Here is a 19,239-nt window from a genome sequence, read left to right on the forward strand (position 1 = left end):
GTATGTCAGAAGTAAAGAAGACATTAATACAATGAACAGTAACACGTGTGAGGTCACAGAGATAGTTATACCAGAACTAGGTGAGGATCAGAGCTCCTGATTACCTGCCTGGTGGATCATGTTTGCAAAATTTCATCAGTGTTTCTTGGTGACGTGAATTCCATAGAGATCTCCCTCCCCCCTCTCTCTTTTTTATTTTATGGATAGTGCCTGCTATAAATCTTAGTTCTCAACAATATTTTATAGGCTATTCACCATGCCTTTTCTACTCTACATACACTCCTTAGTTTGGGGGGAGCAATCTTTTCAAATACCCAAGTAAACATATAAATAGAGATCAAACATCCTACCCCCTATGATTTACACTTTGAAAAATGGACTATGTTTCAAACTTTTTTGAAGACTAAAAAAAGTCCTTTTTATCCAGTTTTTGACCTTTTCTCTTTAAGTATAAATAACCTGACTAATGAAACATGAACATGCCATTCTTTGAAACTTGATTTCGTTATTACTGAAACTGTTTCACCTTATCTTCAGTCTCTATGAGTGATTTGCTTTTCTTTGTTGTGGTCAAACCTTAGGACCCAGCAAAGCACCAAAACTCGGAGGCCTGGTCCAGGGAGACCAGGTGGACATCCTGCCCCACCTGCCGTTTTGGGAACCCCATCCCATTAACTTGCCCTTGCCTGGGCTGTTCTCTGTTCCCTCACCATGTGCAAGAAGCAAGGTCTGCCCCACATCCTTGATTCTACATAGAACCCAAAGCAATGCCCCTGTTTTCACCAGAGTCTCTCTGATGGGAAGCAAATAAGACGGATTTCAGCCACAGACACTTCTCCATCTGTTCAAAAGTAAAAATTACACCACCTCTCTGGACACTCATTTCTGCTCTGCTGTTGGACTTGAAAGTAAATGGCAGTAACAGTACCTGCCAGAGAGTTTACCATAGTCACTAACAGCATGGACTCTGGGTTGTCAGGCAGTGAAACTCCTGAAATAACTGTGTAGGTTTCTCATGTGTTTGACTCCATTCTGTTACCTGACTGGACAACATGTGAGGACCTCAACTCTTTTTTAATTGAATAATGTAATTCTGCACTCCACCGCTAGTTCCCAGAAACACTTTTCATAATAAATTCTTACACTAAACTCAGGACATTTTCCTCATGTACTTTTTATATGATTTACCCATTCATTAAAATCTATTAATTAATGGTAAAGGAAATGTTGATAAGGTTTTACTTTAAAGAACTCTAAGAAGATTTTAGTAGAAGCATGGAATTTAACTTGTGTATTCCAGTTTTGATGAGAAATTGGAAATCCAAAACAGAATTCAACATGCCTCAGAATCTTTGGGTCAACATTTTCTATAACTGTAATTTTTACCACTTTATTGAGGTATGACTGATATGTAAAATGCTATAAATATTTAATGTACACAGTTTAATAAATTTGAGGATAAGTATACAGCTATGAAACCATCACTATCATCAAGGCCAGAAACATTCATTTCCTCCCAAAGTTTGGTCTTTTAAAAAAGTCTTAGCTGAGAACTAACTGTCATGGAAGATATGCCTTAAAGTAAATTTGTTGGTAACTGTATTTGTTTTGAAAGGTAAAACATGGATATTAAGTTTACTATTGTGTTAAATTTCAATACAGTTTTTATACTAAAAGAAAATGTAAATAGACTCTGTCATATTAAACTTTAAAAACTGAATTCTATGGGCTAAATTTTTTTAATGCCTTTTTTTTTTCTTATTAGGCCACACCCGCAGCATATGGAAGTTCCCAGGCTAGGGGTCGAATTGGAGCTACAGCTGCTGGCCTGCACTACAGCCACAGAAATGTGGGATCCGAGCCACATCTGTGACCTACACCACAGCTCTTGGCAACGCTGGATCCTTAACCCACTGAGTGAGTCCAGAGATCAAACCTGCATCCTCATGGATACTAGCTGTGTTCGTTTCTGCTGAGTCACAATGGGAACTCCATATGGGCTAAATTTTTATGCCAAAATTTGAAAGACTAAAAATTAGTAAAATTAGTGGGAATATACTGAGTTAATATGAACAGGTAAATAGAGTATTAGTAATTACAAAGGGGAAAGCAGTACGTATAATACAGATCTATAGATCTCATGTTGCGAGTGACATTCACACACAGAATGAAAGGTCGCCAGTTCTCCACAGATTTAGAAGTACCCTGAGAGATGGTCTTTTTCAAATTATATACACCTGACAGACAGGTGCCTGAGTGTCTGTTTCCTACTAGAACAGACATTTAAGGGGACATGGGAGGAGGCGGGGAATAAGGTGGGGAGGACGGGGTTGGGATGGTGGCAGGAACTTTCTGTTTGAAGAATAAACCTAGTTTAACAGTTTTACTTCCTGGTGCTGGACAAGCGACCAGAGGGGAAGAGGCAGGGACAACCTCTCAGAGAGGCTTAAGTGGCAGCACTGGGGCCAAGTGTTTGGGAATCCCAGCAAGTCCAGTCTCCATTATGAAACTAGGAGAGGCAACAGTTACAGGTTAAAAGATAACAAACAGTCCAGCTGTTTATGCTGCAACTGGTTCTAGGTGTCATTTGTGCTTTTAAACTCTCACAACTTCATAAATGTAACTGATCCAATACTTTTGACTACATTTTACCATGACGAGAAGTTTTTATATATATCTTTAAAGATACATTGAAAAAAATTTTAATAAAAATGCATTGAGGTTTTTTGTTTGTTTTTAAGTATAGATCCTTTAAATCCAAATTTTAAGTTAACAGTTAACCTCTGTGAATAGCTATTCTAACGAGATGGATTTAAGCTTAAAATTTTGGCAAAGAAACCATTGTTTGACAATGACCCTTAGCCTAGAGCCACACAAAAGCAATTGTATCCAAATTCCATAGGAATGGTGCAGGGAGACCAGAAACCATGATTCTATATGTAGACCAGGAAGACAACATGTTCAAGTTCTGTCTAATTGTTAGAATGATCGTGTGTACACATCATTTCCATACCCCCAGCATCTGCTTCGTTCAGGAACATCGGAAAATATCATGCATTTCCCATATAATTGACTGGAATACACAACTGCTCCATTGTTTCCTCACCTTTATTTAAAAATGTGTTTCATTTAAAGACACCAAATCACACAGTAAATTAGCAAATACATCATTCTTGTCCTTGACCTTCCATTTTTCCCTGACCTTCCATTTCTTCAAAAATCTTCAATGTAGCATAACTGGTAAGAGTTAAAAGGAATTGTTCCAATAAAAATGTTGAATCATTTGATAAGTATGTGGTCACAGGAGAGTTTCTGCCCATCCTTCACCGTAGGGGCTGAGTTAGAAATCAGGCAGGTCAGGGAGAGCTTGCTTACTAATGGCAGCTTGTCCCTGCAGCCCAGGGCAGGAGCACACCCCACAGAGTCCACTGAGGAAGCCAGTGGTTGCCCAGTGATCACCTCTGAACTGCCTCCTGTGGTGTTAGGGCTTTATGAAAAAAGGAAGGGGTTGGGGAAGAAGGGAGGGGAGAAGTGAGGAAAGAAGGAAGGAAGGAGAGAAAGAAGGGAGGGAGGAAGGAGGGAGGGAGGAAAAGAAGGAAGGAGGGAAGGAAGGAAGGAACTCCATATCTTCCTTTTTTTTTTTTTTTGCCTAAAACTTGTGTTTACATTTCTTTTTTTTATTCACTCCTGTTTCTTGCTTACTTCTTGTTTTCTTTCATGCCTCATTAAAAACCTGATCATAAACAGGGAAATAAGAAAATGATGTTTCATAACATAAAAATAGCCAATTTCAATTCTTTGGCAGTGGGAAAAATGGGTAAGAATTAGCTCATTAAATTTTTCAAAAATCATTCATAATTGATTAGAGTGCTGTGTAATATGCGTTTTTTAAATTTTTCAATAGGAGGGATTGTGCAAGTTTAGAGGACAAAGATGAAATGATTGTGACGTCAGAATAGACGTTTACTGACTAGATGACTTGTTTACTAACTAGATGACTCAAAATTTTAACTATAGGATTACTGTTCATGGAAGAAACAGAAAACAAAAGCAAGTTTTTATGACTACTTTACAAATGTATGAAAGTTATGTTTCATCTTTCATCAATAACGGATAAAAATAAAGGCTTGGTAAAGAAAAAATTGATTATAACTGATTACAGTTGATTGCCTGGCTTTCCTGAAGGCATATAAATTCTAGAGGTGGGTGGGGCAGGGAGACAGTACCTACTGTGGGCCAGGTGCTTTGCTAGGCATTCCACATGCACTGGTTGATTTAGAACTCACAGAAACCCACAAGGAGGGCAACATTTCTTTGACCGTTCCTGCAAAGGAGTGCGTTGTCCAATGAAGTTGACCATAAACCACAAGCCCCTGGCTGAAGTTATGTGGGAGGAGGAACTTCAGGAGACCCGTGTCCAGAGCTGGGCCGGAGACCTCGGCACCGCCTTTTGCAGCGAAAATCCAAGAGATCAGATGCCCCTCAGCACCGTGGAAGATGCTCTGGGCACCTGGGCATCTGCCCCATCTCCTCCTGGACACCCGCCCCCAACTCCCCTTTGGACACCTAACCCCACACAAAAATTTCCTACACAGGGAAAGAAAAGATTAATTCAGTCACCCTAAAACTGTCAATCTTGGTATAGCTCATTTTTTCTCCTTGAAGTAACTGAACTTTTAAGGTCATCTGGACGCTTATTTTGAGATTTAGGAGACAAAGACTCTGAGAAAGCCCTTCTATAGGAACAGGGGCTAACAGTAAACATGATCTGATTCTTAAAATAAATGTGAAGACATTTGTTTTCATTCCTTTTTATGAAATCTGCAGCCATGTTTTATTCCCGAAAGATATTACCACTAACAAAAAGGATATCTTCTTTTATTGATTGATTTTCCTGATCCTCTTTATAAAGATAGTGCCTGGGTTTGAGTGGCTTCCTGGGGCTGAGTCTGAGAATAAATGGTGACTGGCGCGGCGAGACTGTGGAAATCTGTATCTAAATGGACCTCACTGTAGCACAGATTTCCTGGGAGGTCTGTTCCACGCTCTGGGTGGAGTTTCTCTCCAGTACCCTTAACAAACCAAAGGCTCCAGGATTCCAGAGCTCACTGGCCCCAGACCTGGATTAGACATCTGAGAATCCTGTTCAATATCTGGAAGAAGAATTCAAGTGCAGCAGGGTGTTTACATGGGATACAACCTTGAACGTCTGAGAGACTATTCAAGAAGCCATGTAAGGAAGAACTGGCCATACAGCAATACGCACAGAGGGTAGCTATTTTTGCTAAATTCAACACTGTAGCTTTATGCCATTTTTCCCCTGACACTTCCCCGTCTTTATGAACCTGACCTCTTTGAAATCATGCTTTTCCTGGTTGAATAACATGTGTGCAAATTCTTTGCGCTAGATTATATCCCTTGGTTTATAAATGAAGCAAAGCAAAGTGATAGAAAATTATAGAAAATGTGAGCAGGAGGCCCCTAGGAACTGGCAGGATGATTTCTATCCCTGGACACTCGAACATGGCACTGGACAGTCATCTCCCCTCCATTAGATACCTTTCATGTAGCAGCTTTCAAAGTGAAGCACACATTTTAAAGTCTTGCTCTTCCAAAGGAAGCATCAAGAGACTGAGAAGACAGGCCACAGATTAAGAGAAAATATTAGCAAAGGAAATAACTGATAAAGGATGGTTATCCAAAATATAAAAAGAACCCTTAAAATTCAACAATAAGAAAACAACCCAAGTAAAAAATGAGCTAAAGACCTTAACAGACACCTCAGCAAAGAAGACATACAGATATTGAATAAGCACATGAAAAGCTGCTCCACATCACATGTCATCAGGGAACTGCAGATTAAAGCAACAAGGAGACACCACTACACACCCATCACAATGGCCCAAATTCAGACACTGACAGCACCAAATGCTGGTGAGGACCTGGAGCAACAGGAACTCTGATCACTGCCGATGGGAATGCAGAACAGTGCAGCCACCTTGGACAGTGTGGTGGTTTCTTACAAAAGCAAATATACTCTTATTCTATGTTCCAGTAAACCGTGCTCTTTGGTATTTACTCAAGGAGTTAAGAACTTATATGCACACAAAAACCTGCACAGGAATGATTACAGCAGCTTTGTTCATGGTTGCCAAGACTGGCAAGTAACCCAGATGTCCCTCAGTTGCTGAGTGGATAAATAAATTGGAGAGGGAACATTCACCTGTGGAATGTTATTTATCACCAAAATGAAGTGAGCTATCAAGCCATGAAGAGGCATGGAGGTAACTTAAATGCATGTGACTTGTGAAAGAGGTCAGTCTGAAATGGTCACATGTTCAATGGTTCCAACTACATGCCATTCTGGAAAAGGCAAAACAATGGAGACAGAAAAAAGATCAAGGGTTGCCAGAGGTTGGGGGCCAGTGGAAGAGATGAATAAGTGGAGTCCAGAGGACTCTTAGGGGAGTGAAAACTCTCTCTAGGACCATATAATGGTGCCTACACATCATTGTATACCTGCCCAGACCCACGGAATGTACAAGAGTGACCCTAATGGAAATCCTGGGCTCTGGGTGCTGGTGATGAGTCCATGAGGTTCATCAATTGCAACAAGTGGGCCACCCGGTGGGAATGCGGACACTGAAGGAGGCTGTGCGTGTGGCAACAGAGGGCATATGGGAACTTCCTGTACCTTCAGCACAATAATGCTACAAGCCTAAAACTGCTTTACAAAATAAAGCCTATTTGGAGTTCCCATCGTGGCGCAGTGGAAACGAATCTGATTAGGAACCATGAGGTTTCAGGTTCGATCCCTGGCCTCACTCAGTGGGTTAAGGATCTGGAGTTGCTGCGAGCTGTGGTGTAGGTCACAGATGCAGCTTGGATCTGGCGTAGGCCGGTGGCAACTGCATTAATTAGACCCCTAGCCTGGGAACCTCCATATGCCTCAGCTGTGGCCCTCAAAAGACAAAAGACCAATAAATAAATAAATGAATAAATAAATAAAGCCTATTTAAAAAAAAGTCCATTCCTACTTTTTAAATGAGAGGAAGGTAAGAAAAGTCAAAATGAATATCGAAGACTTTAAAATACATCCTAGTATTCTTTACACTGTGCCATAGAGATCAAAAGGACCTAGCACCTAAAACACCAAAAATCACTAAGTGATAGACACTGAATTTCTTCTCCCCTTTTTAGCACAGTTAGAGGAAAATGTGGTATAGAAAAAACAAGAAAAAGTTTTGATAATTAAGAGCCCACTGTTTTGAATTTATTCAACCTTTCATTTAGTCAGAATATATCTGCGCAGCAGACACAGTCCCAGCAGCTGTGGGGACGTTCTCCTGACCAAATTAGCCGACCCTGGACTGTTATCTATTTAAAGGTATGAATTATATCACCCCCCTCTGTATTAACTATGCACAGCACAGCATTTGGAACACAGAAGGTGCTTAATAAATGTTAACTTGAGTAGAAGGGTTTTGGGGGAAGGGATACAGACGGTTCACATACACCTACAACATCAAAGGCACAATTATGCCATAACCTAGAGTGACAATAAACTGAACCCATATTTATGGTCTTTTTTTTTTTTTTTTTTTTTTTTTTTACTAGAGTTGTTTTACAGCATTTGTGTCAATTTCTGCTGTACAGCATAGTGATCCTGTCATATACATGGCACAAATGAACTTATCTCTGGGCGTCTTTCAGTTGTGCTATGTTTTTCCCTGTTGTACAGGATAGAGAAAACAGTGTGATTAAAGCTGTTTACTCTCTTCCTGAGTCTGCAACTGCACTGTCCAGCTGTCCACCAAAACTGTCTTCCCACAGCCATCCAGGCACTTAGGCTCCCAGCAGACAAGTGGGCCACCGCTGTCCTGTGGGGGTTGAGGGTAGAGTTGGGCCCCTGATGTGGAAGGCATTTAGAGGCCAGCTTTCCTCACATTTGAAGATATCCCCTAACTCTGGTCACCCTACTCCCTGGCCCCCACCTCACACAATAATGATAATAATATATAATCCATTAGTAATCCATTGGCTGGAGTGGTCCACATCCAAGAAGACCAGACCCCCTGCATTGTCAGCAGACCAGTACGAGCTTCTGACAAGAAACCAGGAGCATTTCTGTGAGAGAGAGACTCCCCCTCCCCCCAAGCAGTGGTGAGACGTGGGTGACTGTCAGAGCAAAGGACATTGCTAAGTGTCTGGCTTTAATACCGTATTACCGCCAAAAAGCCCCAAACTCCACCTTCACACCCAAGGACATTCCCCTTCAGTAAGACAGATGCTTTAATGGAAAGTGACTGAAGCAAAGCGTTAACTAGCATGAGCTCAAACATCTAAAATTGCAAGAACTACAAAACACTATTTCCTCAAAAATTCAAGTTTTAGTCCAGATCTCTGTGACAATGTTTCAAGAAATGAGTTTTTAAAACTTGAGATTTAAAAGCAATGCAAACTCGGAGTTTCGTCATGGCACAGCGGAAACGAATCCGACTAGGAACCATGAGGTTGCGGGTTCAATCCCTGGCCTCACTCAGTGGGTTAAGGATCCAGTATTGCCGTGAGCTGTGGTGTAGGTCGCAGACATGGCTAGGATCTGGCATTGCTGTGGCTGTGGCGTAGGCTGGCAGCTGTAGCTCCAATTTGACCCCTAGCCTGGAAAACTCCACATGCCGTGGGTGTGGCCCTAAAAAGACAAAAAATAAATAAATAAAAGCAATGCAAACTCCTTAAATACATCTATAAGTCTGGAAGCTTAAGGACCAAGGATGTGGAATATTTAGTGGTAGAGATAAATGAGTGAATAAATGATAGACAGACAAATAGAAGTAGCCTGTGAAGTAAGGAATCCCAGGTTTTTTTGATTGGCTATCTGACCCATAAGAAGACAGAGGCCATGGAAAGATTCATGCGTTACTCTCAGAAATGTTTTCTCATCACAATAAAAAGCTTCTGCAGAAGTCCCGCCCCTGGGAGCTTCACCTCCCGGTGCAGACCAGTCTCTGGTGGACCACGCAGCGCCCACGCCTCCATGGGGAAGGGCAGCTCTCTTACCTCGGCAGGTGGGCAGGGGGCTGCTCCACTGGCCACTGCTCCGACACTGGGCTCGAGATGCACCCTGCAGCAAGTAGCCAGGGTTACAGGTGAAGTTCACCACATCGTTCAGGTTGAACTCACTGCCATTGGTGAACCCGCGGGCAGGGTTCCCCGGGTGGCCACAGGTGATGGCTGTGGAGGAGACAGGTCCGTGAATTGGCCGGAAAAGAACACACCATTACTCTCACTTGGAATTCTTCATAACACACATTCATTGTTAAATGTATGAATTAGAGGGCTGACAGCTAATCAGATATATCACAGACTGTATTAATATTTGGAAGGGAAAATTGGGAGAAAGAATCACAGGCTAAACCCACAGGTTTTCATTATAATTGTGGAAAATATCCAGCACCTGGCAAATATCCTTTTTCATCATCATAATTATTATTTCTTATATCCAGACAGGATGTCAAGTAATTTTAAAATAAAGCAGTGAAAAACAAGAGATGCGGACATTTTTGTATTAGTCATGAGTTTTGAATATTTTCCCCTTAGAACATAACCCCTAATTTTGTGGTACTCGCATTTTGAAACATAAGGACTTGGCTGATACCTTAAGTTGTGTATGTATAAATTATTCCAATATTAATTTAAACTTCACAAAATTAGTAAAAATAAGAGCACATGCTCAAGGTATATTTCTTTGACAATCCTTGTTGTACGGTCCTTTGAAATGTAGTCAACTGTCATTCTCTCATGCCTAAAACAGCAATACACATCATGAAAATTCCTTCACAGGCCCTTTCAAGAGAAATACATTACAGTTAAAAGACTGGTGTTTTCCTTCTCATTTATCTTGTCAGCAATTTTTCTTCTAGGTAAAGCTTTCACTTTTGAATTCCACACACTTGCCACAGCACAATCACAGAGAATACTGTGATTCTGTCCTATAGTTACATCAACATACCCTTTGTTTAGGAAGATAAAGAACATATTAGGGACATAATTTATTTAAACTGATATTTGCAATTGGGGTACAATCTCTTCTAAAAAAAGGAGTAGCATATGTTTTGAAGTTATAAAGTTTGAGGACAACTGTTACATATGATTTTACCTCTTTCTATTAAAGGAAGGAAGCTTACAAAGCTCTCTTTGTTCTTGGGGGAACAATAACAAAAATAGGAAAGGACGCAGTAGGTGGGGAATGGCTGCTATGAGCACCTGCAAAGCTGACCTAACCTGCAGGCTCAATCAGTACTTTATTGACAGATGCTGCTCCCTCTTTGTTGACCTGTGATAACACTGGGGAAGGGATGCCTGACATCATGCATACGTGGACCGTTTGAGATGAGCTGATGAACAAGTAAATGTGGATGTGGAATGGGAAGAGAGTCACAGATGGAAGGGGAGGGGCTCCCACATCCTCTGTCTTCCCATGCTTCTCCATCCTCTGCTCTGAGATCCAATGTGTCCGTGTCATGACTTAAGGACAAAAGAGCACATGCAGAGGGAAGCACCTGCTGAACTGTTTCACAAACTGTACTTACGGACACAGACTGGGGTGTGTCCAGACCACTTATGGTCTTGCAAGCATATCCGAACAGAAGTCCCAACCAGCCGGAAACCGGGGTTACACTGATAAACCACCGTGTCCCTGTAACTGAAGCCATCACCGCTGATGTGACCGTTCACGATGGGATCCGGGGAGCCACAGTGACCAGCTGGAAAATGAGCAAAAGCAGTGAAAACGTGAGAGTCTGTCGTCTATGAAAGTACCACATTCAGAATTTGTTGATGTTCAGTGTTGAGTGAGTAACAGCCTGAATGCGAATGTTACTGGATTTTTTTTCTCATTTATATATGTTTTGATTTGATGCAGATTTTCTTTCAACTTGCTAATTTTTTTCTTACTGATTGTGGGAGACCTAAGTCATATGTCAAACATGGATTTTTTAATGTGTATTTTCCCAGTTGTGGTTTCCCCCTTTATTTCTTTTCCTTATTTTTCTGATTGATAATTTTTGTTATTTATCTGGTGATTCCATCTCCAAAAGAAAGTCAAGAGAAAGGAAGTGGCTTAGAATCACTAGGACTAGTCCTGGTCCTGCATCCTACTGCAAGTGGGCAGCCAAGGGAAGGACAGAGGGGTTTCCAGGTTGAGCGACTGGATTCCTGAGCTATCTGTGAAATTTCAAAGGAAGGACTGATTTCAGAAAATAAGGGCAATTCCAGAAAACGACCATTTATGTTCAAAATAGAAGTCCAGAGACCAGAGTTATTCTTACAAACACTGAAGATAGAGTAGATTTAAGATTATAGATGGAGGTTGAAACCAGAGGGTGGCTGAGCTCGCCCATGAAAAGCATGTTCAGCAGGAAAAGAGAGGGCCCACAGGTGAAATTGGGGAGAATGTCAATACTCACAGGGGAGTGAATGTGTGAGGAGTCCAAAGGGTGGGGGTGACTGGCCAACATGGTGTCAGAGAAGCTTCAGGACTAGAGAGCTTTCAAATGTGCAAGGAAGTTAAAGGGGTTTTCAGCTCTTCCTGAGTCGAAGGATGAGGGTGACAACAATTCTGTGCTTGACTAAACTTCAATCAGGCCCCCCACTGCACATTCCCTGTAGAAGCCCATCTTAGCAAGAATCCTGCTCAGAAGCCTGGCATGAACCCCTATGCCAACACCTGAGCCAGCCTCTCGTCCTCACCTGTCCACTAGGTTGGTTTAGCCAAAGCCCTCCTGCCCCCAAAGGTTTCCCCCGAGGAACATTCCACCCTGACCTTGGCTGTGATCCCCACAGGCCCAACTGGATCCAAAGCTGAGCCTGCTGCCTGCAATCCCATCGCTGGGTCCCTACACCTATCACCAGGGTCTGGGTAAAGTCTCATAGCATTGTGGCTATTTTGTTCTTTAGCAGTAGGAAGGTGCTATGTGGTCCAGGGAAAATCAGGAGAGGTGATGTGTTCTCCTCCATCAGACTCCCAGCTTCTCCTTCCCTCTCCTTCTCACTTTCCTTCCCTTCTTTCTGTCCTCCCATGCATTCCCTCACTATATGGAAAGAGTAGCTTCTCAAATCTACAAATGATGAGGCATTAGGAGTGACTGGCATTCAAAGGTCATGTTACACACAGGTTTGGATAGACGAGGGGAGAGGCATTCACCCCAAGGTCCTAAGTTATCCTCCCAACTTGATCCCATGGCTGCAGAGCACATTGGGGTGGGGCTCCCCTGCCTTGAGGACAGTGCCCAGCCATCCATGCTTTACATAGAGCAGAGTGTCCCCAAAGATGCCAGTGTCATCAAATGGCTGTCATACATCACCATTCTGGAAGAACCAAAAACAATAATCTCTATTTCTGCTCAAGACAATGTAGCAGCATTGTGTTCCCCCAGCTTTGAACAAGGTCTATTATCAGCAAGATGACCCTATGAAGGAGAGGGGTCCCTGTTTGAACAATAAGAGGATCGGGTCAATTCGCACTTGATTTGGCTGATTTTTTTGTCACCCCATCAGCTTTTCCAATCAGGCAGCTCATTTTGACCGGAAGCCAGATCACCTCCTCCAAAGCGGAGGTGATGCCAGCAGGGAGGAGGCTGAATGTCCTCCAGAGTTGACGGGAGCACTTCTGAGGCTGTGAGTTATCCTAGGACATGACTCGGGCTCCAAAGAGTCCTGCTCCTTCCCCGAGGCTGGTGCCCTGCCAGGTAGGGAAATGGGGCCTAATTCTACCCCAGCGAGAACATAGGTAACCCTGGGATCCAGCCACTTCCAAGACGGGGGTGGGGTGGGGTGGGGTGGGGGGGATATCTAATTTCTAGAAATGTGCACCAAAATAGCACGATCCGATCCTCAAAGCGCACGTGGGCCTCCTGGCTCCTGGCTGTTCCTCTGGACAACGCCAAGTACTTCAGGGTAATTCTGAGGCTGATCGGCTCTCCAGGAGAGCGGCTGGGGTTTGGGGCCAGCAATGCTGAAGAGAGTTCGAGGAGACCAAACGTCCCATCCTCTCCCTGCCCCGCCCGTGAGCTGGTCATGCTTACAACACCACTGGCCAGTCTCACTTTGAAATCGTAACTCTTATTTTTCCCAACTCAGTTTTCAGTAATGAGAACACATAGTTCAAGGTTGCATTCTAGGTTGAGAGCCTGGCACATAAGTGCTCCTACTGGCAAGGAGATATCTGTACACTGCAGAAATCAGATGGAAAGGTCGACAGGCACGTGTGGAAACACAGGTTTCCAACAGCAACTCTTCTCTGATACACGGTCATTGCAGTTCTGTGGGGAACTGGCCTTAAATACATAAAGAAAATAGGAAATGCCTTTCAAAAACACTCCCTTTCTTTCAGCTTAGCACCTGAAGGAAAGAGTCAATAACGTCACCATGTACTGTGGCTTCCTATTTTGTATAAATGCAGATGATCTGACTTCCTGATCTATGGCTAAGAGCGAATAATCTGTGTGTCACTTGTATAGCTTTCTAGGCTTCAATCCTCTTCAAAACTTTAAAGCCTTAGACCAATTATAGGTTATTCACAAATATAGAATATGTCACCTACAGTATTCAATCAAAATTCCAACAGCAATACGCCAAAATGTCATGGATGGAAGGAAAAACTGTATGAGATAGAATTTGAACTCAATGTGCTCTGAGCTCTATTTCAAATTTAAGACTCTGTTAATGTGGGATAACACTGGGACATATCCTTCCTGAGTTGTTTTTTATGTGGTTCCAGTTCTGTTACAGACTCACTATGTGGAAAGTCTTTCTCTTTGGAACTATGTTCATGTTTCTGTCCAGTGTCTAACATGAATTAGTCACTCTGTAAACACTGAGGAAAGGAAGAGAAATAAAGTAACTACACAACTGACAGCGCCACCCTTTACACTTGCAAAGCCTTTCCAAATCCATGGTCTCCAAGGTGACGTTTCTTTACTTGGTAATAACACAACACTGATTAGATGCTGCCAGCAATGTTCTTGGGGATGGGGGTGGAGAATAGGATATGATCCGAGAAGAGACAGGGCCTGAAAGCGCCCTAGTGTTTTCCCCTAAAGAGATGAGGAGAGCAGAGGGGTGTGTAACCCAGCTGAGCACTAGACTAGTGCAATTTACAAGTGAATCCCGAGACTTGGAAATTTAATACAGTTTTTACTTTCACTGACCCCATAGGAATAGCTGCCACTGTGGGCGTGCAGGGTGCCCTGGCTCCCAGGTACAGGTGTGCCCTGTGCAGGGCCCTGCACCCCTCACAGTGGAATCTGCTCTAATGGGGACCGGCTGGGTAACTGGGCCTCTCCTACTACAAGGTCACACCCTCTCACACTCACATGCACACAGACGTGTCACACACAGAGACATGCCACACACACAGACACACACACACACACACACATGCGTGTCCCCCCCCAGAGTCCCCTATATTAAGGTCACCTTCTTTTCACTGTGTTAGTTTGCATCCGTACAAATAGTAAATATTGGTTTGGGGATTAGAATTGAATACATTCATACATTTTTAGAAAATTTACAAACCAAATATTCAACCTTCATATTTGCTTTGTGATTATTGGTACTTATGGCTGAATATAAAATAGTAAGCATTACAAGTACGCCATACCTGCAGGAGAATTAGAAATGCAATCTGCTTCATTCTGCTTATTCCAGTAGTACCACCAGCTGGGGGCTGAAGGCAGGGGAACTTGGCAGTGAATTCTAGGGAACTTGGCAGTGAATTCTAAAGCCGCATTACAAACCCTGCTTGAGGATTAACAAACGGTTGTGAAATGTCAGACGGATCAGATTCCCTACATGCAGGGAACACGCCTATGAGCATTAAATGTCGACAGAGGTATATGAACCTCCAGGTCTACACATCCCGGAGGCACACATCTGAGGACCCACAGGTGAGACTGAGGGGTAGAGCTGAGCCTCTGCATGAAAGTCAGGAAAGCAGGTACGGTGTGTTGAGCTCTACAGCTGCAACCTTTAGGGCTGGGCCCATCTACAAAATGCACTTGGATCAAGTCTCCTTGGACACACCCTAGTCAATGGCAATTATTTTAAACTGTATTTGACGCAAGAACGATTTCAGGCCAGTACCTGATTTGGGTAATCTCTGAGGCTTCCAGAAATCTCTCATCTGTCTTTTTTTATGCCGTTCCTTCATGTACCATTTTTTTTTTTTTTTACCTCCACCACTTTCTTTCACATTCTTCTCTGTCTATAAAATGTCATATAACTCAATCCACACGCACCCTGTGTGCAGCCTCCCAGGAGCCCTAAAGGAATTAGAGCCCATCGATACTCAGCTGCAGTGTCTCCCTGTAGAGGGGGACGGTCTCTGGGATCGTCCCTTTACAACGCCCACCGGGCCAGGGCTGATCCTTTTGATATTGGCAGATAGAAATATCATTTTGTACTGATTTCTCGCCACCATCAGCCTGTGAGTTCCAAGGGCAGTGTTTGGGGAGGAGGTGTCTGTGGAAGGACATGAGTTCTTTCCATGGTCAGGGTGCTGTGTCATGACCGTATTAGTGCAGGCCCTCATTCCCCCCAACGACAAGCAGTGCAACTCAGGACACGTGTGTTCAGGAACCATGGGGACCACCTCCTGCTCAGTCTGTGTCTGCATGGCTGCTACCCTCTCTGTGGCTCTCATTTCTGGGATGATGCTTGTCCATTTTTGCATGTTGGAACCCCCTGCTCATCAAAGGGGCTCCCTCCCTGGATTTGGGAAGCACTTTGTGTGGACCACTCTCCTGCCATTCATTAATCTCAACTCTTTATTAAAGATGCTCTGTTTTTACCTCGTTTATTCCTTTGATTATAAAGTCCTTAAAAAAAAAAAGAACCACCTTCTATTATCCTTTACATCTGATGTCATATTTCTTGAGGAAGTAAATGAATATCACCAGATAATATTCAGAAATATATTGTGACATTCATCTCCCAGCCACTGACAACGCAGATGTAAAATGTGAAGATTAGCACCATGTGTTTCCAAATATTTTATCTTCCCCGGGTATCACACAGCCTAAATTTTATACTGAAGTTTGTGTAACCAATACCCAGGAGGGAGGGGCTATCTTTCTGCTCTAATGTCATCTTTTTGCTGCAATATAAGCATTGTCATAATCTGTTGTTTTATTAAAAATGTGTACATGGAGCTATCATAAAATACAAGGCATTTGAATACTTTCCAATTTTATTCTCTAACAACTATGAAAAAAATATAGTCTAACAATATCATTTTGAACCAGGTCCTCTTGATATTTTAGCCACCAGAATGTCACCATGATATCATACTTACCAAAGATTTCATCTCCTAGGTCACTATCATGTAGCAAATGCAAACTTACTTCAAATAATAGCAAAAGAATCTAATAATAAAAAAAAGATGCTGTTCTTTAAGTGGGAAATGTCTCAATGTATCACTGACACCTTGAGTGCTACAGATTAAAGAGGTAACAGAGTGAAAGAGGTGATGTGTTATTATGTGCTGAAAAAAGTCTAAATGCTATAAATGGGATTAAAAGATTAATGCAGGTTTCTACAATAGGAGACTTGATTATAAATGCTCAGTCTTGCGAGCTTGAGTGCTCTCTGCTGCGTTCAGTGCAAACTACCACAGGGAAGATAAACAGAAGAAAATAATTAAGAGAGCATGGGGATTGTAAAACTTCCCTGATGGATTATAAGTTACCTGATGAGGAGATATGGGGTCAGCCTTCTTAGCACCTAATGCTGCAGCCTAGAGAGATGTGCAGCATTGCACAGCACAGATGGTAAATCAGGCTAAGTCCTGGGCCATTCACAACACCCTGGGAGACCCCATTGTAAAGCAGGGGTGACGACACTGATTAATCCGTGGCTAACCTTTTATAAAAATGTACTCTGGGGAGTTCCTGTTGTGGTGCAGTGGAAACAAATCCGACTAGTATCCATGAGGACTTGGGTTCAATCCCTGGCCATGCTCAGTGGGTTGGGGATCTGGCATTGCCATGAGCTGTGGTGTAGGTTGCAGGTGCAGCTTGGATCCAGTGTTGTTGTGGCTATGGTATAGGTGGGCGGCTACAGCTCAGATTTGACCCCTGGCCTGGGAACTTCCATGTGCCACAAGTATGGCCCTAAAAAGCAAAAAACAAAACAAAACAAAGCAAAACAACAACAACAACAACAAAAAACAGTACTCTGATGCACACATGCATAACTTTGCCTGAACTTTAGCTGTAATGACTGTTGCATACACATTGTCCATCTTCCCTTATTCCATTGTCTCTCAAAGGTTCTAGCTTTGAAGTCAGGCAGACAAGAGGACCTCAAACATAGCATACATTCAATTCCCTAAGAAAATCACCCTTCACCTCCTTAAATCCAGCTTTCCTACAGTTACCTATCACAAGACTCACACCCTGGCAGCAACCATTCATGTACTTAGACATTTCTGCTGCAGTGATCATCAAGGAATCTGGTATATTCTTTCCAGTTGAAAAATCACTAGAAATAACCATGGAACCATCACTAGAAATCTGATCCATGCCCCACATGAAATAGAAGCAAAATCTCAGGCAAAAATATGTTTTGTTCTAGTAACCCTAAAAACTAATAAGATGCCTCACCCCAAACTTGAAAAATGCTTTTGCCCAAGGGCTTTGCATTAGGATGGAGAAAGCCTGGCGGGTGTAGAATCAATAAAGCTCGGAGTCCAGTGGAGCCCAACACAAAAACCTGCCAAGTGGGCAGCCACACTCTGCAGGAAACCTTTGCTACATTTTTGGACCAATCCCACGTGTTAAAAAATAAATAAGGAAAAATATTTCCTATATTAAATCTTTAAACTATTTTTCTGTACCTAGCATCGCTATTTCAAACCAATGAGTAGATTATGTACCACTAAGGTCATTAGCAACCCTGGTCCTTGCCCTTGGCAGATGTATTTAATTAATCTTCTTTTTTGTTTCCATTTCTTTTCTCGTTTTTCCCCAATTATTTTAAATATTTGAAAATAGCTATTAATTACCTCCTACCTTTCCTCTTAGCCAAACTTAGGATCACAAGTTTTCTAAACTTTCTTCAGGTGTCATGATTACCATATTCTTCACCACAAATACATTTAAGTTCTCAAAAGCCTTAAACTATCTCACAGGACTGGAATCACCTTCCCAGATATGGGCCACTGAGTGTCACAGAAGGAGATTAAGGCTATTTAAGACACAGCATCAGCATCTGAGCCATCCCTTAGCACAAATGAGTCTTTTGGGTCCAAGACACCCAATTCTTCCTTGTGTGCTGATATTTCATAATTTTCTTGTCACATACACTTACTTTATTTTCCATTTTGAGTGAAATTTTATAATAATTCCATTATTTTATTATGTGTTTGGTCTATGGTTCAATATGAAGACTTCCTGAATCTGTCATGAAAAATTTATTTTCACACTTTGAGCCAGCATGATGACGCCCTTAGCCAAGGTTTCCATGAAAGTTTTGGAAAGGACTAGAGCGAGGAAAGGGATGTCCACCTGCATACCGCCTTCCCAAACCACATCCATCTAAAAACATCATTCACATACTACCCGTCAAGGAATTTTTAAAACACTAAACCTACAGTCCTTATTACACATTCCTAATTGTAAGAGTTATGATGGAAAACCACGTATACACCTTGCTGAGTAAGATTACTAAAGGGTATTTTTAATATCCATTAAATGTTACATCAAACAAAGAGGGATCCAGACTTGCAAGTTAATTTTGTGAAACTACATCAGCTCTTCATAAATAGACATACCCAGAGGTCATCCAAATAATAGGTTTGATTATCTGCTCTGTGTATCATCAAACTAGCAAATCCATAGTTTTGTGCAGCTAACTTCTTTCACTTTTGTTTGACAAGTCACATCAGGTATTTGTCTAACGCTAGACCACTTCCTTTTAATGACGTCCCAAGGGAGCTGAGTCCTTGGCCATTGCCTCCCCAGCACCCGATGCTTGCTTGACTGGGATCCTTGTGGCCAGGAGACTCAGCTCCCCTGGAAACTCTCAAGTGCTCATTGATGGGCTCCTTCTCTTTGGGGGATTCCAGTGTCTGAGGCAAACAATGCTCTAACTCTTGTATTTACCTCATAAGTCTTCTTTACATAATATATATATATGGAGGAATCTGAGGCTTTCTGCTTTATTTCTTTCACCTGCTAT

General features: G+C 42.3%; 1 protein-coding gene across 2 annotated transcripts in view; it reads right to left on the reverse strand.

The window, feature by feature from the left end:
* CSMD1 (CUB and Sushi multiple domains 1) overlaps positions 1 to 19,239 on the reverse strand; it is a 1,878,204-nt gene that overhangs the window by 42,242 nt on the left and 1,816,723 nt on the right. For both annotated transcript variants that reach the window (XM_084999785.1, XM_021075826.2), the window contains exons 53-54: positions 10,593 to 10,766; positions 9,061 to 9,234 (exon numbers count right to left, since the gene is read on the reverse strand). In XM_084999785.1, the coding sequence (XP_084855911.1) occupies positions 9,061 to 9,234; positions 10,593 to 10,766 (348 nt within the window). The remainder of the gene's footprint in view (positions 1 to 9,060; positions 9,235 to 10,592; positions 10,767 to 19,239) is intronic.

This window comes from Sus scrofa, chromosome 15 (genome assembly GCF_054392235.1).
Source record: "Sus scrofa isolate SSC_HxYL_T2T_F1_AM1 chromosome 15, Sscrofa_HxYL_maternal_Yorkshire_Landrace_v2.0, whole genome shotgun sequence".
In the NCBI taxonomy this organism is placed as follows: domain Eukaryota; kingdom Metazoa; phylum Chordata; class Mammalia; order Artiodactyla; family Suidae; genus Sus; species Sus scrofa.